The 21,717-nt window shown below is 43.6% G+C and overlaps 2 protein-coding genes across 6 annotated transcripts in view; one reads left to right on the top strand and one right to left on the bottom strand.

The window, feature by feature from the left end:
- Positions 1-21,717, top strand: part of LOC135974151 (serine/arginine repetitive matrix protein 2-like) — a 994,828-nt gene that overhangs the window by 575,295 nt on the left and 397,816 nt on the right. The gene's annotated exons all lie outside the window — the stretch shown is intronic.
- BZW1 (basic leucine zipper and W2 domains 1) lies at positions 46-20,544 on the bottom strand. Of its 5 annotated transcripts, none has more exons than XM_042851712.2 (12): positions 20,267-20,544; positions 18,625-18,698; positions 14,556-14,732; positions 9,214-9,308; positions 8,806-8,871; positions 8,304-8,439; positions 7,809-7,918; positions 7,227-7,397; positions 5,512-5,658; positions 3,822-3,960; positions 2,495-2,617; positions 46-1,557 (listed from the first exon to the last, which is right to left on the bottom strand). In XM_042851712.2, exons 2-12 carry the CDS (start codon positions 18,686-18,688, stop codon positions 1,526-1,528), a joined length of 1,260 nt encoding a protein of 419 aa, XP_042707646.1. In that variant the 5' UTR covers positions 18,689-18,698; positions 20,267-20,544; the 3' UTR covers positions 46-1,525. The 5 variants fall into 5 exon arrangements, with proteins under 5 accessions (XP_042707646.1, XP_005310368.1, XP_023959821.1 ...); XM_005310311.4 differs by having other exon boundaries at positions 20,007-20,329; XM_024104053.3 differs by lacking the exon at positions 20,267-20,544 and adding an exon at positions 20,011-20,172.

Below are 21,717 nucleotides of genomic sequence, written 5' to 3'. Positions count from 1 at the left end.
CAGCACAAGCCAGCTTGGTTTTGGCAAAACAAAAAAACCCCTAAGTGTAAGGATGGACTTTATTTAAAAAAAAGTCTTTAGAAGACAAGTTACAAAGGAAGCAGATCACTACAGTAGAAACCTATTGAATACATTTTTGTGCACCAAAGTTCTACCAAGATCACTCATTTAACAAATACTTCATTCACAAGGGGATCAGTTAGTATTCTTTTCATTGTTATGACAACATTACTCCAAAATGGATTTTCAACATTAACAAAGGTCTCTCCCTATTCTTGATTCAACAAGGATGTCCTGAGAAAGTGATGACATTTCAGTGTTTAGCATAGTTTTTTTTTTTTTTAAACTCTGGCAGCATTTAGCATTAGTAAGCCTATTGCCACAAGATGCCTGTGCACACTCTCTTAATCCTACCTTCTAATGGCCATGCATTTAACATTATAGAAGAGCTAAGGGAAAGGGGTTTGGGTTGAGGTGAAGCAAAAATCATAAGCAGTGGAACACCCTGAGCAGTAGGCACCTTAAATGACAGTTAAAACTAACCAACCCAGTACCACTACATTATTGCACTCCACTGAATTAGCAGTTTACCATTAGTAGAAAATTACAATTGTCAGCTACACTTTGACCTTTTGGTCTACCCCTTTACTCTTAGATGTTAATCATTCAATTTGATAGTGAGTTCTAGTCCATTGATCCATAACCAATAAGAATACATGGCATTAAAACTTTCAAGGGCAAGTTTAATAGTCTTAAACATACATAAGGCATGTGATAGCCAGTAGGCTCAGAATGCCTGCTTCCTTTGCTTGGTGAGGGGAAAAAAAATTTTACTACAGCATTTCACCCACCAGGTCACTCAAATGGCAAAAATCAGGGCTAAACATTGTGCAGAAACAACAAATTTAAATTTAGGCTCTTTTGGCAGCCCTCAAGTATTGGCTAGACTGTTGTTTAGAGTATTACTTTGAGAATACATACCTGTATAAGTCAGTGCTTGTGAAATCAAGAGACTTGCATGGAGAAGTTATTTCCATTAATGTGGACTTTCTATACCAGTTAGTACAATTTATCATGTTTCATGCCAAATCACACCCTCCCCCTCCATGGCTTTTTGAGTTGATACTTGTATGGTTTAATCTGCAAACAGAATTTCCATAACAAATCTCATTTACCAAATCATGACTGCTTGTAAATGTTTATATAGAAAACCCAAGATAAAATGATTTTTGTGGAAGGCCTTAAGTTACATTATTACAGTAGAAATTACAGGAGGTAGAATATAACTGAAAGGACTAATGCAATGTTAGTCAAATCTATAGCTCCTGTAAGCTACTTAAAACATGGTTTTAAAAACTAAAACCAGCATCTTCAATAACTATAGAAAACAGTTAAAATAAATTTGCCATGAGAGCCCTTGTATCATGCTTGATACAGGGAGGTAGGATGTAAGAACCAAAAGGACACACAAGACATGACATTTATCTACAGCTCCTGTTTGCTTTACTGAGGACAGTTTCACAAGTCAGTCACCTTCTTCAGTTTCTGACTCAGACTCTGAAAAGAAAAAAATTTAATTAGGAGATGGGACTGTGCAACATAAATGTGAACATTATCATTACTTCTAAAACAAACCTATAATACAACACAGCTGGACACTGCCAGCTCAGCCTAAAAACCCTGTACTTTGTACTTCAACTCCATAGAGTCAAAGCTACAGTAAACTTTAGCATGACAATAGTACTTTTGGGACAACTACTCTACAGTCATTTAGGTAAGAGTTAAAGATTATACACAAATCAGCAAGAGTCTGGTGAATTTAAATGCAGTACAAGGAGTTAGTATTAAACCGACTTGACTTTCACCTAGAGGAGCCCCCAATAGATAGGCCAATGAGACTAGGCTCAAGACTTACCAAGGCAGCCACTGTTTACTAACTAGGCTGTTTAATTTATGCTATCTGAGCTTTTAAATGGTAGCTAGCAGTTTCAAGACAGCCACCATGTTGTGGAAGTTTTACACAGGGTTGGGGTCAGATTCTGTTGCCTACATCCAATCTTCCCAGTTGGAAAGCAATCAGGAAGAACAAAGCTTAATGAAAGACTATCCACCCTGCTTTGTTAAAAGCTTATCATTAAGGAACTTCTACCCCACAATTTCAAAATTAAGTATCAGGCAGTCTACACTAGCACTTTTGTCAGGCAAGTGGGGGGGGGAACCCCTCCCTGACCAGCGTAAGTTTCACCAACAAAAGCACTGGTGTGAACAGTACTATGTCAGCAGGAGATGCTCTCCCCACAATAGAGCCACTGCCACTCATTGGGGATGGTTTAATTAGCTGGCAGGAGGCACAGAGAGGCTACACAGGGAGACATCACAGTGGTGCAGACAAGAGGAGACGCACTATCTATACCAGGGAGTTTAGTGTTCAACTACAAAACCCATTCTCATTGTTTAACTTCAAACTAAAGTTTCATGGTAATTGTTTAGTTACCTTCTTCAGCATTCTTGAGCCATTCCACGAACTTTTTCATTTGTTCCAGAAAAACACTCTTTCCTTTTGCAAGGTGTGCATCTTTATACCATTTCAAGATGGGTTCTTCACTCAGAACTTCAGCTGTTTAAGACATGCCAAGGCAGAGTTATTGTGGAAGTAGTCTGTGCCAACATACTGCTTTGAGGGCTAGCTTATTAGGTTCTCCCAGCCACCCCTTATTGGCAGCCATGTCCCATGGTCACCCTTCACTGCTCTTCCCCAATATATTCATTCCCTTAAGACTCCCCATTCTACACATTACTAGGAACAAGATAGTTTAAACTGAGTACTCATTTGTGGAGTTTGACAGGCATGTCTGTGGTATACACCAAAGTCACCATTTGTTAACATTAAAGGTGACAGAGGAAATAAAGTTTTTTTCTGAAAGAGATGCAGTAGGTGGTGAGTGAAGTCTGTATTTGACAGTCATGTGACTAGTCAGTTGCTCTTGTTTGTCATGCTAACAACTTGAGACTATATTGGAGACCAAGTTTCAAGATTTATATTTAGGGAAAATTGCATCCTTAAAGCAGTCTCCTCTGAGACTAGAACTTAGCCAGTAAACAGTTAAGTTCCCACAAAAGGAACTGACTCCATATCCTACCTGTTTTTGTTTATCTACTCCCAGAAAGTAGACAGTTTGTCATCCATATGTTACTGGTTTGTGAAGTGGGTAAGAAAGATCTATAGCAGCCCTGTCCCTGGAGTGCCATCATGCAGCCATATGGCAAAGATGAAGTAGAAAACCATTTTGTCTTAGTGCAGAGTGAGCAAACTTATGGAAAGAGACAGATGGTGATGCTTGTAAACAGTACAGAAACCAGAAGAGGTTCTGGCTGGCTAATCTGTACAGCTTTTGCCAGAAAACTGGCTCAAGTTTCTTTTCCCCATACACCAGTATATGTTTTTGCTATTAATAGATGGAAAACCTTAAGTTATCTTTGTATAGAAGCGAGACTGATCTGATTAGTAGCCATGGTGCATTCTTGCCCAGACTCCAGCCAAAGAGGAGTAGTTGACATTAAAACTCCCCTCGCTAACTACATCAGAGATAGAGGCCCTTGCTCATCACTGCAGTTTAGCAATTTACCTCAATTGACAAAGATATCGTGGTTTGTACAGATGGGCATGCAAGCACCAGAATTTCAGCTACCAATTAACTGACTGCAGAGAATCTTGACAATTTCGTTTGCCACAGGTCAGAAATTAGCTTTTCAGAGCTCCAAGTTAAGAACTGGAAGTCATTGCAAACAGTTACATTCTGCAGCCTTAATGCTTTAGTTACCTTTATAAAAGAGCACCACTATTTTCTGGAAGGCTTTCATGAAGTGAATGTTGTCATAACAGTACTCCTGAATCTTCAGTAACAGAGTCAGCTCAGATTGACCTTGGGTAGTAAAGGCAGCAAGCAGAGGGCTGTATTGCTGTAAAGAGTACAAGAGATTAGATAGTGACTTACACATGGCTAGAAGTATATATTTCAGAGGGCATAGAAATTGTGAAAATACCTCCAAATGGATTTTAACTAGATTCCCCCCCACCTTAGAGAAAAATTTTTGGGGGATATATTTAAAACAAGAGTTACCTTACTCAATTTCAAGGACAAAGAATTTTACAAGTAACATTACTTATGTTACTTTCAAGGATTCATTCCATCCTTGAGATAGTCTAGGTTTAACTGTAAAATTAATTCTCTGCAAAAACACTGACATTTGATATTTTGCCATTTACAGTTTTTAATTTTCTGAAAAAAGTTGCCATTTACACAAGAAACTAGTTAGTTATACTTCATAAAAGTTTAATCACCTGATTAAGGTGCAAACCATATCCTGGCTTGGCAGAATTTAATTTTTTAAAATATAATTTCAACAGGTAATACTGATTTTAAGCTGTTTTTGTCAATATAAATTCAGTTGTGGGTAAGTATGGGGGTCAGAATTACTTAATGACAAATTAAAAAATTAAACCAGTAAGGCACGAGTTATCAACATCACATCAAAATATACAAAGTAAATCAAACCAGACTAAGACCTCAAATTTTTCTTACTTTGCCTCTCTAAATGTAGATTGGTACTGATGGAAACATTTCAGTTTGAGATGAATGTGAAATGGATGCTTACCAAGATTTACTGGATGATAGTCTAATCCTTTCCAAGCCAATAATAAAGTGCCACATATTTAAGAATAGTGGCTGAAAACCAACTAGTGTTTTAGTACAAACTAGTTACCTGCAGGAACCATCTCTTCCCCCCCATCATTGAGTAGCATCTCATTTGTATTTCTAGAGCATCTGGAGTCCTCAAGCAAGATTGAGTCCCCATTTTGCTAGGTGATGTACAAAGTTAGGCCCTGTCTACTCTAGAATGCTGAACTACTTTAACTACACCAATAATACACAATCAACTCTGGTTTGAATAAGGACTGGGAATGGCTGAGCCATTACAAACATTGACTCTATCTCCCCGTGTAAGTACTCTCACACCTATTATCAAACTGTCTGTACTGGCCTAGCTTGATTATCACTTCAAAAGTTTTTTTTTTTTTCCCCTCTTAATTAATTGGCCTCTCAGAGTTGGTAAGACAACTCCCACCTGTTTATGCTCTCTGTATGTGTGTATATATATCTCCTCAATATATGTTCCATTCTATATGCATCCGAAGAAGTGGGCTGTAGTCCACGAAAGCTTATGCTCTAATAAATTTGTTAGTCTCTAAGGTGCCACAAGTACTCCTGTTCTTTTTGCGGATACAGACTAACACGGCTGTTACTCTGAAACCAATAATACAATCACTTCTTTAGCGTGGATGCAGTTCTACTTGGAAAAGGGTGCAGTACACTCACACTTTGTCAAACTCTAGGAGTTTTATGGTATAATTAGGTCAGGGGAGAGGAAAAAGGACTGGGCCAAGCCCATAAGTGTCTTTATAGTAAGTTTAGTTATTCACAGTTCTTGTATCAGAGCTACAGCAAATACCTTCAGGTGCTTGATGGCTTGTTCTGCTACCAGCTCCTCTTTTTTGTTCCATTCCACAGTGCTCATTACACTAGACCAGACTATGCCGATCACAGTCTGTTCTGAGATGTTATTTTTCTTCATCTCCTCCTTGACATACAAGATTATCTGCAAAAATCAGTGAGTTAGTATGAAAGCTACCGATTAAACAGCTTCCTTTGTGGCTTATAATCAGAATACTTAGATTTCACTTCCAAAGACCCTTTCAAAGTTTGACTGCCTAAGGCCTTGGTTACACTTGCAAGTTACAATGCTGCAAAGCCTCCCCCAGTGCTGTAATTCACTCCCTGTCCACACTGGCAGGGCACTTACAGCACTGCATCTCCCTGGGTACACCGCTGCAGGTACTCCACCTCCCCGAGGCCTTGGCTACACTGGCAATTCACAGCGCTGCACTTGCTGCGCTCGGGAGTGTGGAAAAACACCCCCCCCCCCCCCGAGCGCAGCCAGTGCAGTGCTGTAAAGCGCCAATGTAATCAGCGCCTGCAGCGCTGCACGCTCGCTCGCAGCGCTGCAAGCTATTCCCTTCAGAGACTACACTCGTGCTTCACAGTGCTGCGAATCCGCGAGTGTAGCCACGGCCTGAGAAGCATAAGAGATACAGTGGAGTGGCTACGACTCTCCCCTGTGAGTGTGTACCAGGAATCAACCTGCAGCGCTGTACTGATCATCTTGTCAAGTGGCCAATCCTCTCCATTGTTGTGACCGGCTGCAGGAATGCGGAAGTGCTGGTTTCAAAGCTCAAACGGCAGAGAAAAGCAAACAGATTGCAGCTTGCTTTGAGTGAGTGAATGAATGAGCAGGGGGCCGGGAGTTCGGAACTTGCAAAATAGAGAGCTGAGATACTCCAAAAAGCGCACTCTCTCCCCCCACACTCCTTGTCACAATCCACCCCCCACCCCCATTTTGAAAAGCATGTTGCAGCCACATGAATGCTGGGATAGCTGCCCATAATGCACCGCTCCCAACACAGCTGCAAATGTTACAAGTGTGGCCACACCACTGCACTAGCAGCTGTCAGTGTGGACAGGCTGCAGCACTTTTCCCTACTCAGCTGCACGAAGACAGGTTTACCTCACAGCGCTGTACAGCTGCAAGTGTAGCCAAGGCCTTAGTTAACAGCAGTTCAGTCATAGGTCAAGAAGCAGGGATGAGTTTTACATTTTACAACGCAAATACCAGGTACCGCACCATTAGTTTAAAAGATTAAATGCAAGTGGCACTAAGTGTTGGAGACCAAGAATATCAGTTTTTTGAGCTGGTGGGAAGAGTGAGAACACAGGCCAAGACTTTCTATTTGAATTTACCAGCTTAATATTTAAGTAGTGACATCCGAAGCGTCACCTTCAGCTAATGAATACGTTTGCGCCTGCTGCCACTACTCCAAATTCAGAGTGCCTGGGAGTTCTATCCTCTTTAGAGGACAGGTGGGCAAGACATACAGATGCATTACAGGTTTAGTCCTCCAACAGCCACCGAGTTTCTCACTCAGGTACTAGTGACAGTCCAGGAATCAGTTCTGTAAATTGACTGCTTTCCCTTCACTCTATTAATAAGAATCACAGTTCTAAGATTCCAGGAAGTGAAGATCCAAGTAATGGTGGGTTAATTCTATGTCAAGAAGCTTTGCAACAAGTTCACTTTTTTGTATCTGTTTTAAATATATGTATACTTACATCCTTAAATGGATCTCCACGTGACATCTGCTCTTGAAGTTCTTTCTGCAGCTCTTTACGAGCTCCAATGGTTTGTTGGTTCCGAACATATTCTGAAAGTTCTTTTAGTCCTGCATCAGTGAAATACTTTGTGAAGTGTTCAAGGCTTTGTTTGTTGGCTGGAAAGAGTTCCTAAAAATAAAAATAAACCCCAACATTTATATTGACTCCTATGCACAGGAAGTTATTAGTGCCTGCATTTTATATTGGGACACACTGAAGTCCAAGGGTTGCCAAGTTTGCTTTAGAGACAAAGTGGATGAGGTAATATTTTTTAATTGGACCAACTTCTGCTGGGGAGATAAGCTTTCAACCTTAGACAGAGCGCTTCAGGTGACCTGAAGCACTCTGTAAGCTTCTCTCACCTACAGAAGTCTGTCCAATAAAAGGTTACCTCAGCCACCTTGTCTCTAATATCCTGGGATCAACACAACTACAACACTGCATACGAGTTTTAGTAAGTCAGAGAGGCCAAGTGGACAGGTATCTGCAAGAGTAAGGACAGATAAGAACAGTGTTCAGGTCATCCATTTGACTACTCACCATCAGTCTGTTGTCCATGTTGACTTTACGAAGGCTAGCAGCCACTGCATTAATATCTTTCTCATTTATCCATGATTTGAACAGCTTTACTGCAAAAGCTGCAGAAACACCTGCACAACAGGAGTTAGAAAGTTACTGTTAATAGTTCAATATGAAAGGAAGAGGAACTTGCTTGCAATGTTAATGGTTCTTCCCAGCCTGTGGGGTCTTCAATGCCATAATATATCAGCTACCTGAACTATGACAAACCCTCCCAGGTGTGTGCATGGGGTGGAAGAGAGATAGATGACTGCAGTTAAAGTTTTGCTTCAGAATTAGTTAGGCCAACAGATTGTGTCACTGGATAAGACTCACTGTTATGCAGCAGAGTATGTGGCTGCCACAGTTGACATCTATGTTAATTTTAGCTTTGGTTAAATCTGTCACTAATGCCTCTTGGTCCCTGCTCCCAGCACCCCATACCATCCAAAGGAATTGTTTAATACTAGTAGTTACCTTCTTTAACCAAGTTCTCATTATAGAGGCTGTTGAGAATTGATGCATTAAGTGTCCCATTGGCCAAAAGGATACCTGTCAACATGGCCAGTTTATTCCGCTCAGACTCTGAAAAACCTTTTAGGAACAGCAGCAGCTGCAATAGAAAGAAGAATGGTAATCCTTCCAAAATGAAGGCACAAAGCTTTAAGTATTATCAGCTGGTGTAGTCAGTGCCTCCCTGAACCAAAGGTTAAGATACAGAGACTTGATGCTGGCGATCACAGTAGCTTATGATGGGCAGAAATACAAGATTACTCCACGAGTAGAATGTTACCCTGGCTGAAATTTAATCCCACACTGAATTAGTTGTCATTTATATAATCAAATGCCACATTAAGATACAAGGACATTTATTCTAGTAAGTGAAGATTTAATCACAGCACTCTTCCTTTTAGAGTGTGTGGTCATCTTGAAGCTTAGCCACTGAGTTTTTTGCTGTTATCTGAAGCCTGTTAAATACCTTTTTGACTTCATCTTCAAAGCCTTTTTCCAGGTATTTGTAACGCCTGATTAGCTTGTTAAAAACCTAGAAGACAGAAAATTAGTACATTACATTTGGACTCTAATCAAGGCAAAAAGTAATGAGTTTCAAACCAGCTTTGTTGAACATTTGGTTAGACTATTAACAAGTCTGGCATTTTTGTACCAATGATAGTTTGCCATCCTACAGAGGTTTTTTTTTTATGCTGCATGTCTAAGGCCATTTTCTGGGAGGTTTCCAAAATTATATAAAAGTTATAGTTTATTTGAACACCAAGACCAGTTTTTGTACAGTTATTCCACAGCAATGCTAAACATGATAGCAAGTTATCAACTAGTACACACAAGGTGAGAATCAGTCAAGTTCAGCTGTACACTCAGGACTAACCTGAGCAAATGCTTGCATGGTTTCTAGATCTTCTTGTGCTGCAAATACACAGACATCTGTACGCATCAGGTCATCTGCCAGAGTACCACCTGGGGCTAGAAGAAGTTTTAGTGTTAACACTTTAAAACTGGTATTTCATATTTAATTTCTAATAAATTTTTTTTTGATCAGCAAGAATTACACTATTGCTTATATATGCAAAGAGTCAGTAAAATGTGACTTTTTGAACTGCTTTAAGTTTCGTGTTGTATGATGCGGAATCTTATAGCTGTCCTTTACTGAAGATCAGTGGTGACTATACCACTAAATATAGGCCTCCAGATAATTTTACTTGGCCATCTACTACTGCTGCATTGAAACTTAAGTCAGGATGCATCAAATAGCTTGACAATGCTCAGATTTGATATTCTGTACAACAGAAGAGCTTTACACACTTGGTATTATGAGAGCCATAATAGACTTTTTTAGAGACAAAACTAAACACACACACACACCACCCATGACCAACAGTTCATGAAAGTTTTCCTTCCAACTGCAGCTACAAGAGACCTTAAAATTGGTTTAATCCTAAATATTGCATCTACTAAAAAGTTACTTCACACACGATTAACAGCTATTTTTTTTAAATTGAGTGACCCAGTCCTGGAAGCAAAGTCTAACTGTTGTAGAGTTGCATATACATACACTAAGGCCAGGTCTACACTAACCCCCTAATTCGAACTAAGGTACGGAACTTCAGCTACGTGAATAACGTAGCTGAAGTTCGAAGTACCTTAGTTCGAACTTACCTTGGTCCACACTCGGCAGGCAGGCTCCCCCGTCGACTCCGCGGTACTCCTCTTGCCGAGCTGGAGTACCGCAGTCGACGGCGAGCACTTCCGGGTTCGACTTATCGCGTCCAGACTAGACGCGATAAGTCGAACCCAGAAGTTCGATCGCTCGCCGCCGAACTACCGGCTAAGTGTAGCCAAGGCCTAAGTTTTGAATGGCTCAAAAATTAAAGCATCACAGTTTAGTTTTGGAAGAAGCAACAGAGGGTCCTGTGGCACCTTTTAGTCTCAAAAGTGCCACAGGACCCTCTGTTGCTTTTTACAGATTCAGACTAAAACGGCTACCCCTCTAGTTTTGGAAGGTTCTTTTAAAGCCTAACCTCAATAAAGTCAAAGGAGAAAGTTTCTAAGAGCGTGCTAAGCAAAACAGCAACCATGGCTCCATCCCATAGCTCACCCTTGACTCCAAAAATATCCACTTCAATGCATAAGTCACTTGTAACATTTAAGATTGGATTTTCAAAAGCATGAGCATTGGTTTAACTGCTTCTAGATAACTCAATGGGAGTCTCACCGCTGATTCCAGAGCAGGAAGTTAGTCCAACTGTGAGCAATTTTGAGAAGTCCCACCCTAAATCTTCACACCAAATTTGTTAGAGGCCAGTCAAAAGTACTCAAGGACAGATCAAGTGGGGCTCAAGTCAGTTTTGATTTAGAACTGAGTCTTTGTAAGATGCAACATCAAAACTAGTCTATTAATTCATGTGTTATACAGCAGGACTTCTGGTTAAAGACAACACAAAATCCTGTTACTTTAAGACCGGTTCTCCAACTGGGGGTTGGGACCCTTCAGGAGATCATTACATGGGTGGGTCCACGAGCTGTCAACCTCCACCCCAAACCCCGCTTGCCGCCAGCATTTATAATAGTGTTAAATATATTAAAAAGTGTGTTTAATTTATTGAGGGTGGGAGGGTCCTCACTCAGAGGCTTGTGATGAGAAAGGGATTTCAAGTAAAAAAAGTTTGAGACCCACTGCTTTAAAGGAGACAGAGGTCTGATCTACAGTAGAAACTTTGGTCATCACACCCGTGTGTGTTAGGGATGTGATTTTTTGTGACATTTCTGAATGAAAAAGCAAAGAAAAGCCATCACTTGAGTTCAGATATGGAAGGTGCTAATCAGGTATTAGAATATTGAATTCAAGAGTTGTCAGGTGTTATAATACACACAACATCCAAGAACTTAAAATAGTACCACACCACGTGGGTAGAGAGCTCTTATTCTTTGGCAGAACAGCAGTAGGAGCACAAGTTAACATTTTTCTAATGTTTGCAGATACTACAAAGGAAACAGTAATGTAATTATTAAAAAAATCAAAGACCCTTTAGAATACCTGTTTCATCATCTATATCGGATGACTCTTTATGGATTGAGGTTTCCCAAAAGATGGTAATCGGATAAGAGCAAGACTTCGGAAACACATCCTATTTGAATGGACAGGATACTCTTAACAGTGAGTGTAGAGGTTTTGGGAGGAAGATAAAACTGCCATCCTCCCTACTAGAGGGTAGGCATCAGTGGAAGTGATTTCTGACATCTCCCTGCCCTGCCCAATCAAATCCTGCTACTTCTTCCCTATTAGAGTTTAAGACTCGTACATCTTTTCATACCCAAATCATGAAATTTCTCATTTAGGGCCTTCTCTGGTCTCAAATACGGCACCATCCTCCCTCTCTGGAATCCATAGAGCACACACTATCCTCTTCCAACCTACACAAAATACAGGAGCAAGAGTCCTCTTCCATGCCCTTCATTTTGATTAGGTTACTCCACTTGGTTCCCCATCTATCACCACATCAAATTCAAGCATCATGCATTGTAATTGAAGTCCTATATAAATTTTTCCCCTCTTTATTTATCTAAACTCATATCTCCTTCTGCCCTCTTCCCAGTTTTAAGAGTGGGAACCTTGACAAATGCCCATTTGTCAGCTTATCACACGACAAGCTTTTTCTTCCACATTGCCCTCTATACATGGTATGGCCTTTGAGCTAATTTACAAAGCCCCTACTTCTCATATTAAAGTCTCTTGAAGATTCACTTCCACATACATCAAATCCACCTGACAAGTAGTAAACATCTGTAGGTGTCTATCCATAGGTTATGGGCTTCTTGAGGCAAGGACAGTTCATTCTTATCTGGAGAGTGCTTAGCACATAGTGGATACTGCTATAAGTAGTGCTTTCCACAGTGAAGTAGCCTGTTGGATAGTCAGGACCCTTTGGTTCTATTGACTCAGTCACCAATATACTATGGGACATTAGGCAAGTCACTCACCCTATTTGCTTTAATTCCCTGATATGCAACTTTACAAGCCTCTCACTAGTATTCTGTGTTTTAGTATTAGTACAGTGCTTCACAAGTGTTCTAAAGAAATGCACGTTAATTTTAAATACCATTGTTAGTGGCCATTTAAAGTTAACCAATCCTTTGAAAGGATTATCATAGTGAGTAAGCACATGCTGCATGATCCAAATTCTACTTATGAAAGTTATACTCACTGTTGAAGATGCACCTTTTTAAAAAATTATAATATAGAAAACAAGCTTGCCAAATTATGCACAAAATTTAGAATGGAACATTTAAGCTTTGAAGAGTTCAAGGTCAATCACTTAAGACAGTGTCCCCTCCCAGAGGGGAACATCCCTAACACAAAGGAATTAAAGATTGTCAAACTATTTGCTGTTTTGTACATTCTCCTCAAATCCTGGTGCACATATTTCCCAAACCCACTGCTATAGGTCGCTTCTACAGTAGCGAGAACAGGGGACCTGGACGCAGCATACCAGAAGTCTTGTTAAGTCACCTGAAGCGAGAAGTGCAGTTTACTGTTGAGAGACTAATAGTTGCCGCAGCATCCATAATTAAATGAAGTGTTGCTGCTGGTCTGCCACTACTGGATGCTGAGGTCCTGTTTGGAAGCCTATCAGAACAGTGACAACTTAAAGCTGAAGCATGAGCCCCAAGCTTTGGTGCTGTGGCAGGTAGTAAGTAATAAAGGCCAAAAGAGGAAACAAAAAAATAACTGAAAAGAGAAAGCCATCAGTTATGAGAGCTGTGATGTCGCTCTCCATATATTTTATGGAAATACATTTATAAGTGTGAATATGCTTTAGGCAAAAGGTCTCTTGTAAGGAATCATTACAAAGCTTCTAGTTCTACTCAATGTGTTCATCTTATTTGTATGAATGCATCATTCTTGTATCTGAAGTTAGAAATATGACTTATTACTCTGAAGTCCTATTGTAACTATGCAAATTGTGGACCATTAATGGTGGTTTAGAATCTTGATGGCTCCCATTAACCAGGGCAACTGGTTGTAAATGGCTGTTTACTTGTAAGCCTTCCTGTGTATGAGAGTCAGACTGGAAAGAATGGAGGCTTGGGGTCTCACATGGTCACATGTCACCTGGTACTGGAATCCATCTTAAACCCAGCGCTTTTCCATTTAGGAGGGGTGGGGACCCAGAGAGAGAAAAGATTCCTGCCTTGTGCCAAAGCCATAAAAAGGCAGTGGAATAGAATAAAGGGGGCTGCAGTCATGAGAAATCCCCTAGTTACCACCTGAGCTGGAAATAAGAACTGTACCGGGAAAAGGATTGGACCCAGAGTCTAATCTGTGAAAGAAGCTTATTGGAACATCGGAGGATGATATTTACTTGTATTCAGTTTCTTAAATGTATTGGGCTTAGACTTGCATATTGTGTTTTATTTTGCTTGGTAACTTACTTTGTTCTGTCTGTTATTACTTGAAGCCACTTAAATCCTACTTTTTATACTTAATAAAATCACTTATTAGTAAACCCAGAGTAAGTGATGAATACCTGGGCGAGCAAACAGCTATGCATCTCTCTATCAGTGTATAGAGGGTAGACAATTTAGGAGTTCACCCTGTATAAGCTTTATACAGAGTCAAATACATCCATTTTACGTTTGGATCCCATTGGGAACTGGGTGTATGGGTGTTGGAGATAGGTGACTTGCCGAGCAGGTTTTGGTTAAAGTCTGCAGCTTTGGGGGCATGGACCAGACCTGGGTCTGTGTTGCAGCAGACTAGCGTGTCTGGCTCAAAAAGGCAGGGTTCTGGAGTCCCAAGCTGGCAGCAGAAAACGGGTTCAGAGATAACTTCAGCACATCAGGTGACAATCCCAAGGGGGTCTCTGTGACCGAACCTGTCACGAGCTCCTCCATCCCTGAGCAGGTAACCACCGTAAGACAAGACATTACAAGAGCAGTGATTCTCACTGTGTTCAAAGATTTAAAAAAAAGTGAGCCATTTCTGCTGCAGTGCAAGCAGCCACCCTCAATCCAATGTAGCAGAGATTATGCTGTGACAGAGCATTAATTTATGTACCACAAAGGTTTGAGGCAATCCAAATAAATAGCATCCATTTTTAAACCTGGGTGACAAATTAGATCAATAACCTACATTTAAGCATTTGAGTCCAAGTGAGAGAATGATGTGGTCTAGCAAAGCAGCCATATTTAAAAGTTTAGCTAGACACTTACCCAGCATTCCACCAGCCACCAGAATGTCAAAGAGTGTCTCTGCATAGCGGCGATAGTCAAGTTTTGCTCCAGAAGCATCAAGAAACTTTGCTACTGCTTCCAAGTCACTGCCAGTTTCAGTTAGACCTTGAATAATACAGTCCTGAAACTGAGTAGGGTCAAACCTCTCTTTTTCATCTGCAATAAAAGAGAAAGCATTGGTATTGGATAAGCCTACTAGTTGTGAGACGAAGCTCCTACTTTAACTTAAAGATAATACTGTCAATTTCTGTATCAGCATCTTCCAACTTCAGGAATTCATTCTGTAAGGAAACTGGCAACAGTTTCCAAATGTTTGAGTTTACCAGGGAAGCCAGAAATAACCAGTGCAGACAGTGAATTTGCCATTAGTTTAATATAAATACATACGAGTTTAGCATTAGCCATTTGACCCGAACGTGTCAACTATCAACTGCAATAGCTGCAGTAATAGCCACCATTGACTTTTTGATCACTTCAATGAGACTAAGCAACTATGTTTAGCCTTGAACAAGTTAGCTGTTCAATTTCGAAGTTACAAGATTTTGACTCCTAATGTTTTCTCCACTTAAGCCAAGAAGCACCAATACTTAAAGCTACACATATTGCATTCTAATCCTTGCCTGTTTAGCAGGAAGAAATTACTGTGGGGAAAATTCTGTAACAAGACCAGTTTTGCCCATTTTACTGTCTCTTCATCAAGATAGTCAGAGCCAGATTATGCTAAGGCCAAAGATTTATCTTAAAAAAAATATCTAAGAGTCATGGAGCAGTCACATATTAAATTTAATGAGTCTCAGATTACTAAGGCTATGTCTACACTAGAGACCTTGCAGTGGCACAGCTGTACTGATGCAGCTGTGCCGCTGTAAGATTTCTCATGTAGTTGCTCTATGCCAACTGGAGAGAGCTCTCCCAGCGACATAGTTAAACTATCCGCAATGAGCACCAGTAGCTATGTCGGCCGGAAAAGCTCTCCTGCCGACATAGCGCTGTGCCCACTACCATTTATGCTGGCAAAACTTACATCGCTCATGGGAGGGGGGGAGAAGAGAGAAGAGGATTGGAGGAGCAGGGGGCAGGGTGGGGAAGAGGAAAAGTTTTGCAGACATAAGTGGTAGCTTAGACATGGCCTTACCATGACAGCTCAGATTTTTACTATTTATTATTATTACAATAATATAAAAACGCCACTGCAATCTCCTCACCCCAAGGCATTCGGGTCCCAGGCTCCTCCTTCACTAGCTCGAGCTAAGACCCAGCAGCCGCCGCCTCCCAGGCCATGCCTGAGACAGCAGAGTAGGTAGCCCTGTGGCCAGATACCTCCAATATGGGCAGCAGGTCATGGGCTAGGGTGCTTGCAGCCCCACCCAATGGGGAGCCCCTGCCTGAGTTCCTGCTGTGAGGGGAGGGCCCAGCATTTCTCCAAGCCACCTGACCTAGCCAAGGCACCCACAGGGAGGACTGCAGCCTAGATGCTAGGACTTCAAATCCAGACATCATCCAACATGAAACTGGGCATTTCTCATTTAAATTAGAAGTGCAAAGTCACTAATGAGGCTAACCAATATTTACCATTAAATTAGTTAAATCCACATTACTACTTTCTGAACTATTCACTCTAACTAGTTAGGCCTACCACTCTTTTGTAACAGAAGCATCAAAAAATGTTTGCTTTTCAGCATTTTGCCTGTTATCAAGTTTCAGCTAAACCATGTATTGAAAACTATTTGCACGGTGCTCAGCTGAAAGGACTGAAGTCTAGTTTTTAACCAGAAGAGATTCTGAATGCAACTGTTCTGCTCTGAGGTTTGCTTCAAAGTGGAAGAGCATGAAAACAATAAACTGTGTCAGAACTTTGTGAGCAGAGATTTAGGATAAAAACTTGTCTTAAATATGAAGTGCTAGAAGGAATGCGATTCTGAATCACATTCCATTAGCCATGTTTCAGCCTTTTCTGTTCTGGACAGAACCTGTACATTTTATATTTGGGATCAGTCATGCTTGCTAGGGCCTGTCTTCACTACCAAAATAGATCGCTCTTAACATAACACCCCACTTTTTTTGGCAGTGAAGAAAAGGCCTAAGCAATGGAAAGGGAAGGTTATACAGCTTCTGTCAATCATTCTTTCAGGGTTGTCCTTGAAGGAGTCATCATTTGTCAACTAGGTAAGAGATTCCTACTGAGACAGTGGTGGAAACCTTAAGTCGATCAAGTCCTCCCAAATGCTTCCTTCCATTGTTTTGCCAGCTGTTGAGTCATTTCACACCCGACTGACATAGCTATGCCAACCTAAGCAGGAGTGTAGAAGAGGACACTATGACAACTTAAGCATGCTTCCATCGAGGTAGCTAACTTTGGGGAGGTGGTGTTCCCTACACCTATGGAAAAACCTGCATCTCTGCAATGGGGTTGTGCCAGCACAGCTATGCAATTATAGTCTCCATAGTACAGACATATCCTGAGAAATGGGGCAATCCTTTTTTGAACAGCCATCTACAAGACTCACAGAGGTAGCAAAGTCACCGGAAGGTGGGAATATGGACTTAATCTGAAGCAGTATTTTGAAGACAATGAAGTTAGAAATGTTTCATATGCAAAACCAAACTAAACCCTACCCTTCCTTCCACTTCAGTGTTTCATCCAATGGCACATCTGACCTTGAACCAGAGAAACAGATTTACTGTACTTTGAGATAAGTATGAATCCTATCTTCAGTGTGTTTTACTTTGATGAACCTCTTCATTATTATTGCAGCCTATTTAATTCCTCATTCTACTTGAGACGAACCAGGTAAATTCATACACCAATCAAAGCCAATCGGATGCTTTCATAGCCACTACTGTTAGAATGAGAAATTAGAGAATTGAAAAGTGTGAGCTAGCTAGCCTTCTAGAGAAAATTAGAACCCTCACCACCCTCAAGAAGTTCCTAGATTAGAGCAAACCAAGACCCCTAATTTAGAACAGCATCCATTTCCCTCTTAAAAAGAGAATGGCAGTTTTCTTCTAGCTATTTACTAGCCACACCACTCTCCCATTACCAATGACCACCATTCCACTCTAGCCTTTTACCTATATCTCCACTTTTATTGTTTCTTCAACAGTTAGAATATTTGTTCCCATTAACTAATCTAGGAATGGGAAGAGGAAGTAAAGTTGCCTTCACAGAAGGAAGTTGAATCCTAGAAGAGCCCATCAGCTCCCTCCCATCCCTTGAAGAAGCCTGAGTTTTCCCATAAATCTAATGGCATCCTCATTTAGGCTCTTTATTACTGACAAACTTTCACACTGGTTGAAAGTGTTCTAGATTAGGCATTGTTTGGAGAGGAGCATAACCAAAATTTAAGCTGTTTTTTATGGTGCAAGGCACATTTAAAATGAATTAGCCTACGTTGAAAGGCTAATTTTTATGGTAAAAAATGTACTTCGTGTTTAACTTTATAGGTCTTTATTTACAGATACCTACCTAAACAAGTTGGTAAAAGGCTAGACCAGTGGTCCCCACACTTTTGAGGGTTGCACCCCGTGCACTCCCCCCCCCCGGGGCTGGGAGCTGGGCCACTGCTGGGGGGAGGAGGGAGAAGAGATGGGAAGTGGACAGGGGGCAGGTCTGGGGCCACGGCCAGGGCTGAGGAGAGAGCGGAGCCGCAGACAGGCTGCGGTGGAGGCCAGCAGCCAGGCCCATGGCCAAGTGCGGTTCCACTCCCAGCCTCCCCCAGGGCTGCGAAACGCAGCCAGCCTCGGAGGCTGGGGGTTGGCATGGAGCTGGGAGCGGAGCTGCAGAGGCTGGGGCTAGGTACGGGAGCCGGGGATGTGGGACCAGAGCAGAGCTGGGCGTGAGGAGGGGCTCCCTCCCTGCCACCCGGGGGGGGCTGGCCCCAGATGTTCCTCCACACCCCCTTAGGGGGCACACCCCACAGTTCAGGGACCTCTGGGCTAGACACATACTAATAAGCCTGTGTGTATTCATTCTCTTGCCCAGCACATGCGGATAGGTCTTCTGTACAGAGTTGGCCATGAGCTACACACAAAAGTGATTAATATTTACCTCTTTTTCTAGTTTTAAAACGCTGGCCTGATAGCGTTGGCTTCTGCTGCTTTTGATTATTCATAAAAGACACCCTGTGAAAAAAGAAAAGTTCTTCAAGATATCCTTAAGAGAAGGATGATTCCCACACCATGCTTTAATTCTAAGTATGTGCATCAGCTACTGTACACATCTCCTTGTGGAAGGAGTCCACACTTCAAAAAGAAAATATTATTTGAGAGTGGCTGAAGCCTTAGAGTGCATACCCCCCCCTACTTTACTACAACCACACTCTTGTCAGGGCTATGAAATGCAAATCCTGCACTGCTAGCTCCCGGGCCTGCCTGTTGGCTAAGAACATCTACACTGCTGAAGTAAGTCTGAGGCAGATCATAGTGCATTTTCACTTAAGCCATGCAATATTTATTAGTTGTTGTGGCAAAGACAGGTTAGTCTAATTAAGACATAAAAGAATAACCTCTGGGTGAATGTGATTTCTTAGCATCTGAGGTGACCTTGGGCAAATCACGCTCTCTCTGTACCTCAGTTTCCCTATTTGTAAGGTAAGGATAATTTGACCTCCGTTGTAAAGCACAGTGACAGGCAACGAAAAGCGCTGTACCGAGGTGAGGCGTGTTTAATTAGACCTAGATCTCAGATCGGGCAGAGCCGCGCTCAGCGCCGCGCAGGCCGGGCCCACACGAGACGATCCCGCACATCAGGGTCGCAGGCCCGGATCATCCGGGCGGGACAACACGCATCAGGGCGGGAGTAAACTCCCGAGGCCCGTCCTCGCTCCGCGCCCCGGCTCCCCCGCCCCCGCCGAGTTGGCGGCCCAGCATCCCGTGGCCGCTCCTGGGGGAGGAACTGCCCCCACGCCGCACCGCCCGAGCGGGACTGGGGAGCTCCCAGCCCCCGCGCGCCTCCCTCTCGCCGGGCGCTCAGCACCCACCGGGCCTCCCTGGGCGGAGGCGGCCGCAGCAGGCGCTCTGGAGCCGGTAGAACTGGGGGGGGGGGGGTCGCCTCCAGCCGGGCCGCGCTCACCGCCGCGGCCTCCCCGTCACAGGCCGCGGCTTTGTTACCCGCCAGGGCCAGGCCGCCGCGGGACGGGGGTGGAGAGGGGAAGAGCCCTGCAGGCCCCGGCCTAGCCCCGCCACCCGCCACGGCCCGGCCTGTCCTGGGGCCCGGCCCCCCTCCTCCCAGCCCGGGGCGGCCCGGCCCTGGCCCCCCTCCTCCCAGCCCAGTGGAGGCCCGAGCCCGGCCCCCCTCCTCCCAGCCCAGTGGAGGCCCGAGCCCGGCCCCCCTCCTCCCAGCCCAGTGCCCGGGGGAGGCCCGAGCCCGGCCCCCCTCCTCCCAGCCCAGTGCCCGGGGGAGGCCCGAGCCCGGCCCCGCTCGCTCCTCACCGACTTTAAGGCAAAGAGAAAACGTCCAGGAGCCTCTCACTGCAAGCGGCACAAGCGGAGACGACGGCAGGCGGCGGCTAAATCCTGCTGCGAGCGGAACCAACGCGGAGAAGGGGAGGGAGGAAAGGGAGGGCCCCGCCTCGCCTTGAAAGACTCGCTGGGAAAGACCATCCCACCCCGGAGGGGGGAACGAACTTACCTAATTCATTTTCTGACACACACCCCCAACAGCACACAGCCCCTCCCCTCTCTACACTTACAGTGAGGGGCGCCGCGGAGTCCCAGCCACACACAGCCCCGAGGTGACAGGCACTTTTCCTTCCGTCGCAGCAAACGGGCGGATTTAGCGCCCCTACCCCGTCAGTGAGCGCGTCCAGATCCCCTTCCTCCTGCTTCACCGTCAATGGCCGGCGACCGTCTCACCGCCCCTCTCTAGGCAAGTGGATCAGTCCATTGAGAGGGGCGGGGGGGAATCGCAGCTACCCGGGAAGGGGCCGTTGACGGTTTGCTTTCCCGGGACGTCACTCATACTCTGAGTGGCGGGGGAGGGCGAGGTAGCGCCCCCTGCTGGGCACGCGGCGCGCAGCCGCCCAGGGCCGTGAGCCGCGTGCGCTGGAAGCGCTGCCATTTTAGCTGTGCTGAGCCCTCCCCGGGCTCCCGCAAACCCGTCTACAGAGCGCGGCCGCCGGCCTGGCTCCTGCCCCGGAATGGACCCTGCGAGCGACGGCCTGATGGAGGCTGATAATACCAGTGACAAAAATCGGAATTCTCCACCTGGAATTGTGAATGGCTGTTAGAGAGCGAACGTGGCTGTCCTGATCCGTCCTGCTTCGTTAGGGTTATAAGAGCAAGTTCGTTCCCGCTCGGATTGCAGTGGGCAATAGACACATGAGAGCTAATGCGTAGTCTGCCTCCAGATAAAGATGGCAAAATGAGCCTTTTTTTTTTTCTTTTGCTGCAATATAAACTATTCAGTTTGTGGACGCTCTCAATTTTCGCCAGGTTTAAAAAAATTACAGAGGGAGAAGGGATTTTCCCCCCCTAAAAATGTAAAACATTTACATATGATGGCATTATGTATTTTTAAGGTACCAACAATGTGCTTAGCGCTGTACAAAATACAAAAAGGACTTACAATCTGAACAGGGCAGGCATGGCATAGATAGACTGCCCTATGAAGCCCAGAGGGGTGAATAACTAGGGTGTATTTGTTATTTTATCATGGTTACAGTATTAATAATAAATAATAGCATTTGTTTGGTTGCAGATAAGTTCTCAGTAACACATTTGCCTTCTGCTGTTCCTCCTTATGGTTCCTGTCACAGTTTTAGAGTAACTGCACCTGCATTCACATTCTGAGATCCCAACTATCATCTGTCTTTGGTGAAGGATGACATCTCACTCCCTCGTGACCAGGGATTATTAAGGCTGCACAGATCCCTGCCTGCAGTTTGGTATTCCCAGCAAACCAGACTATTGAAAAGGCTAGTGTCTGCACTTTTTCTCTCCAGTGTGTTGCCTGCAGTTTCAAGATACCACACAGTCCTTTCTAAGCAAGCACATTTATTCCTAACGTGAAAGCATTACAGAGAAAACATTTTAAAAACAATCAAAAGAACCTACCCACATAGCTAGAAAGCTTACCACAGGTAACCCCCCAACTCCAAGCTCAGGCTCCGGTAGGTGTCAGTTCTTCAAAATCCACAACTAG

This window comes from Chrysemys picta, chromosome 11 (assembly GCF_011386835.1).
Source record: "Chrysemys picta bellii isolate R12L10 chromosome 11, ASM1138683v2, whole genome shotgun sequence".
Classification (NCBI taxonomy): Eukaryota; Metazoa; Chordata; order Testudines; family Emydidae; genus Chrysemys; species Chrysemys picta.
This window is presented reverse-complemented; position numbering and strand designations above follow the sequence as displayed.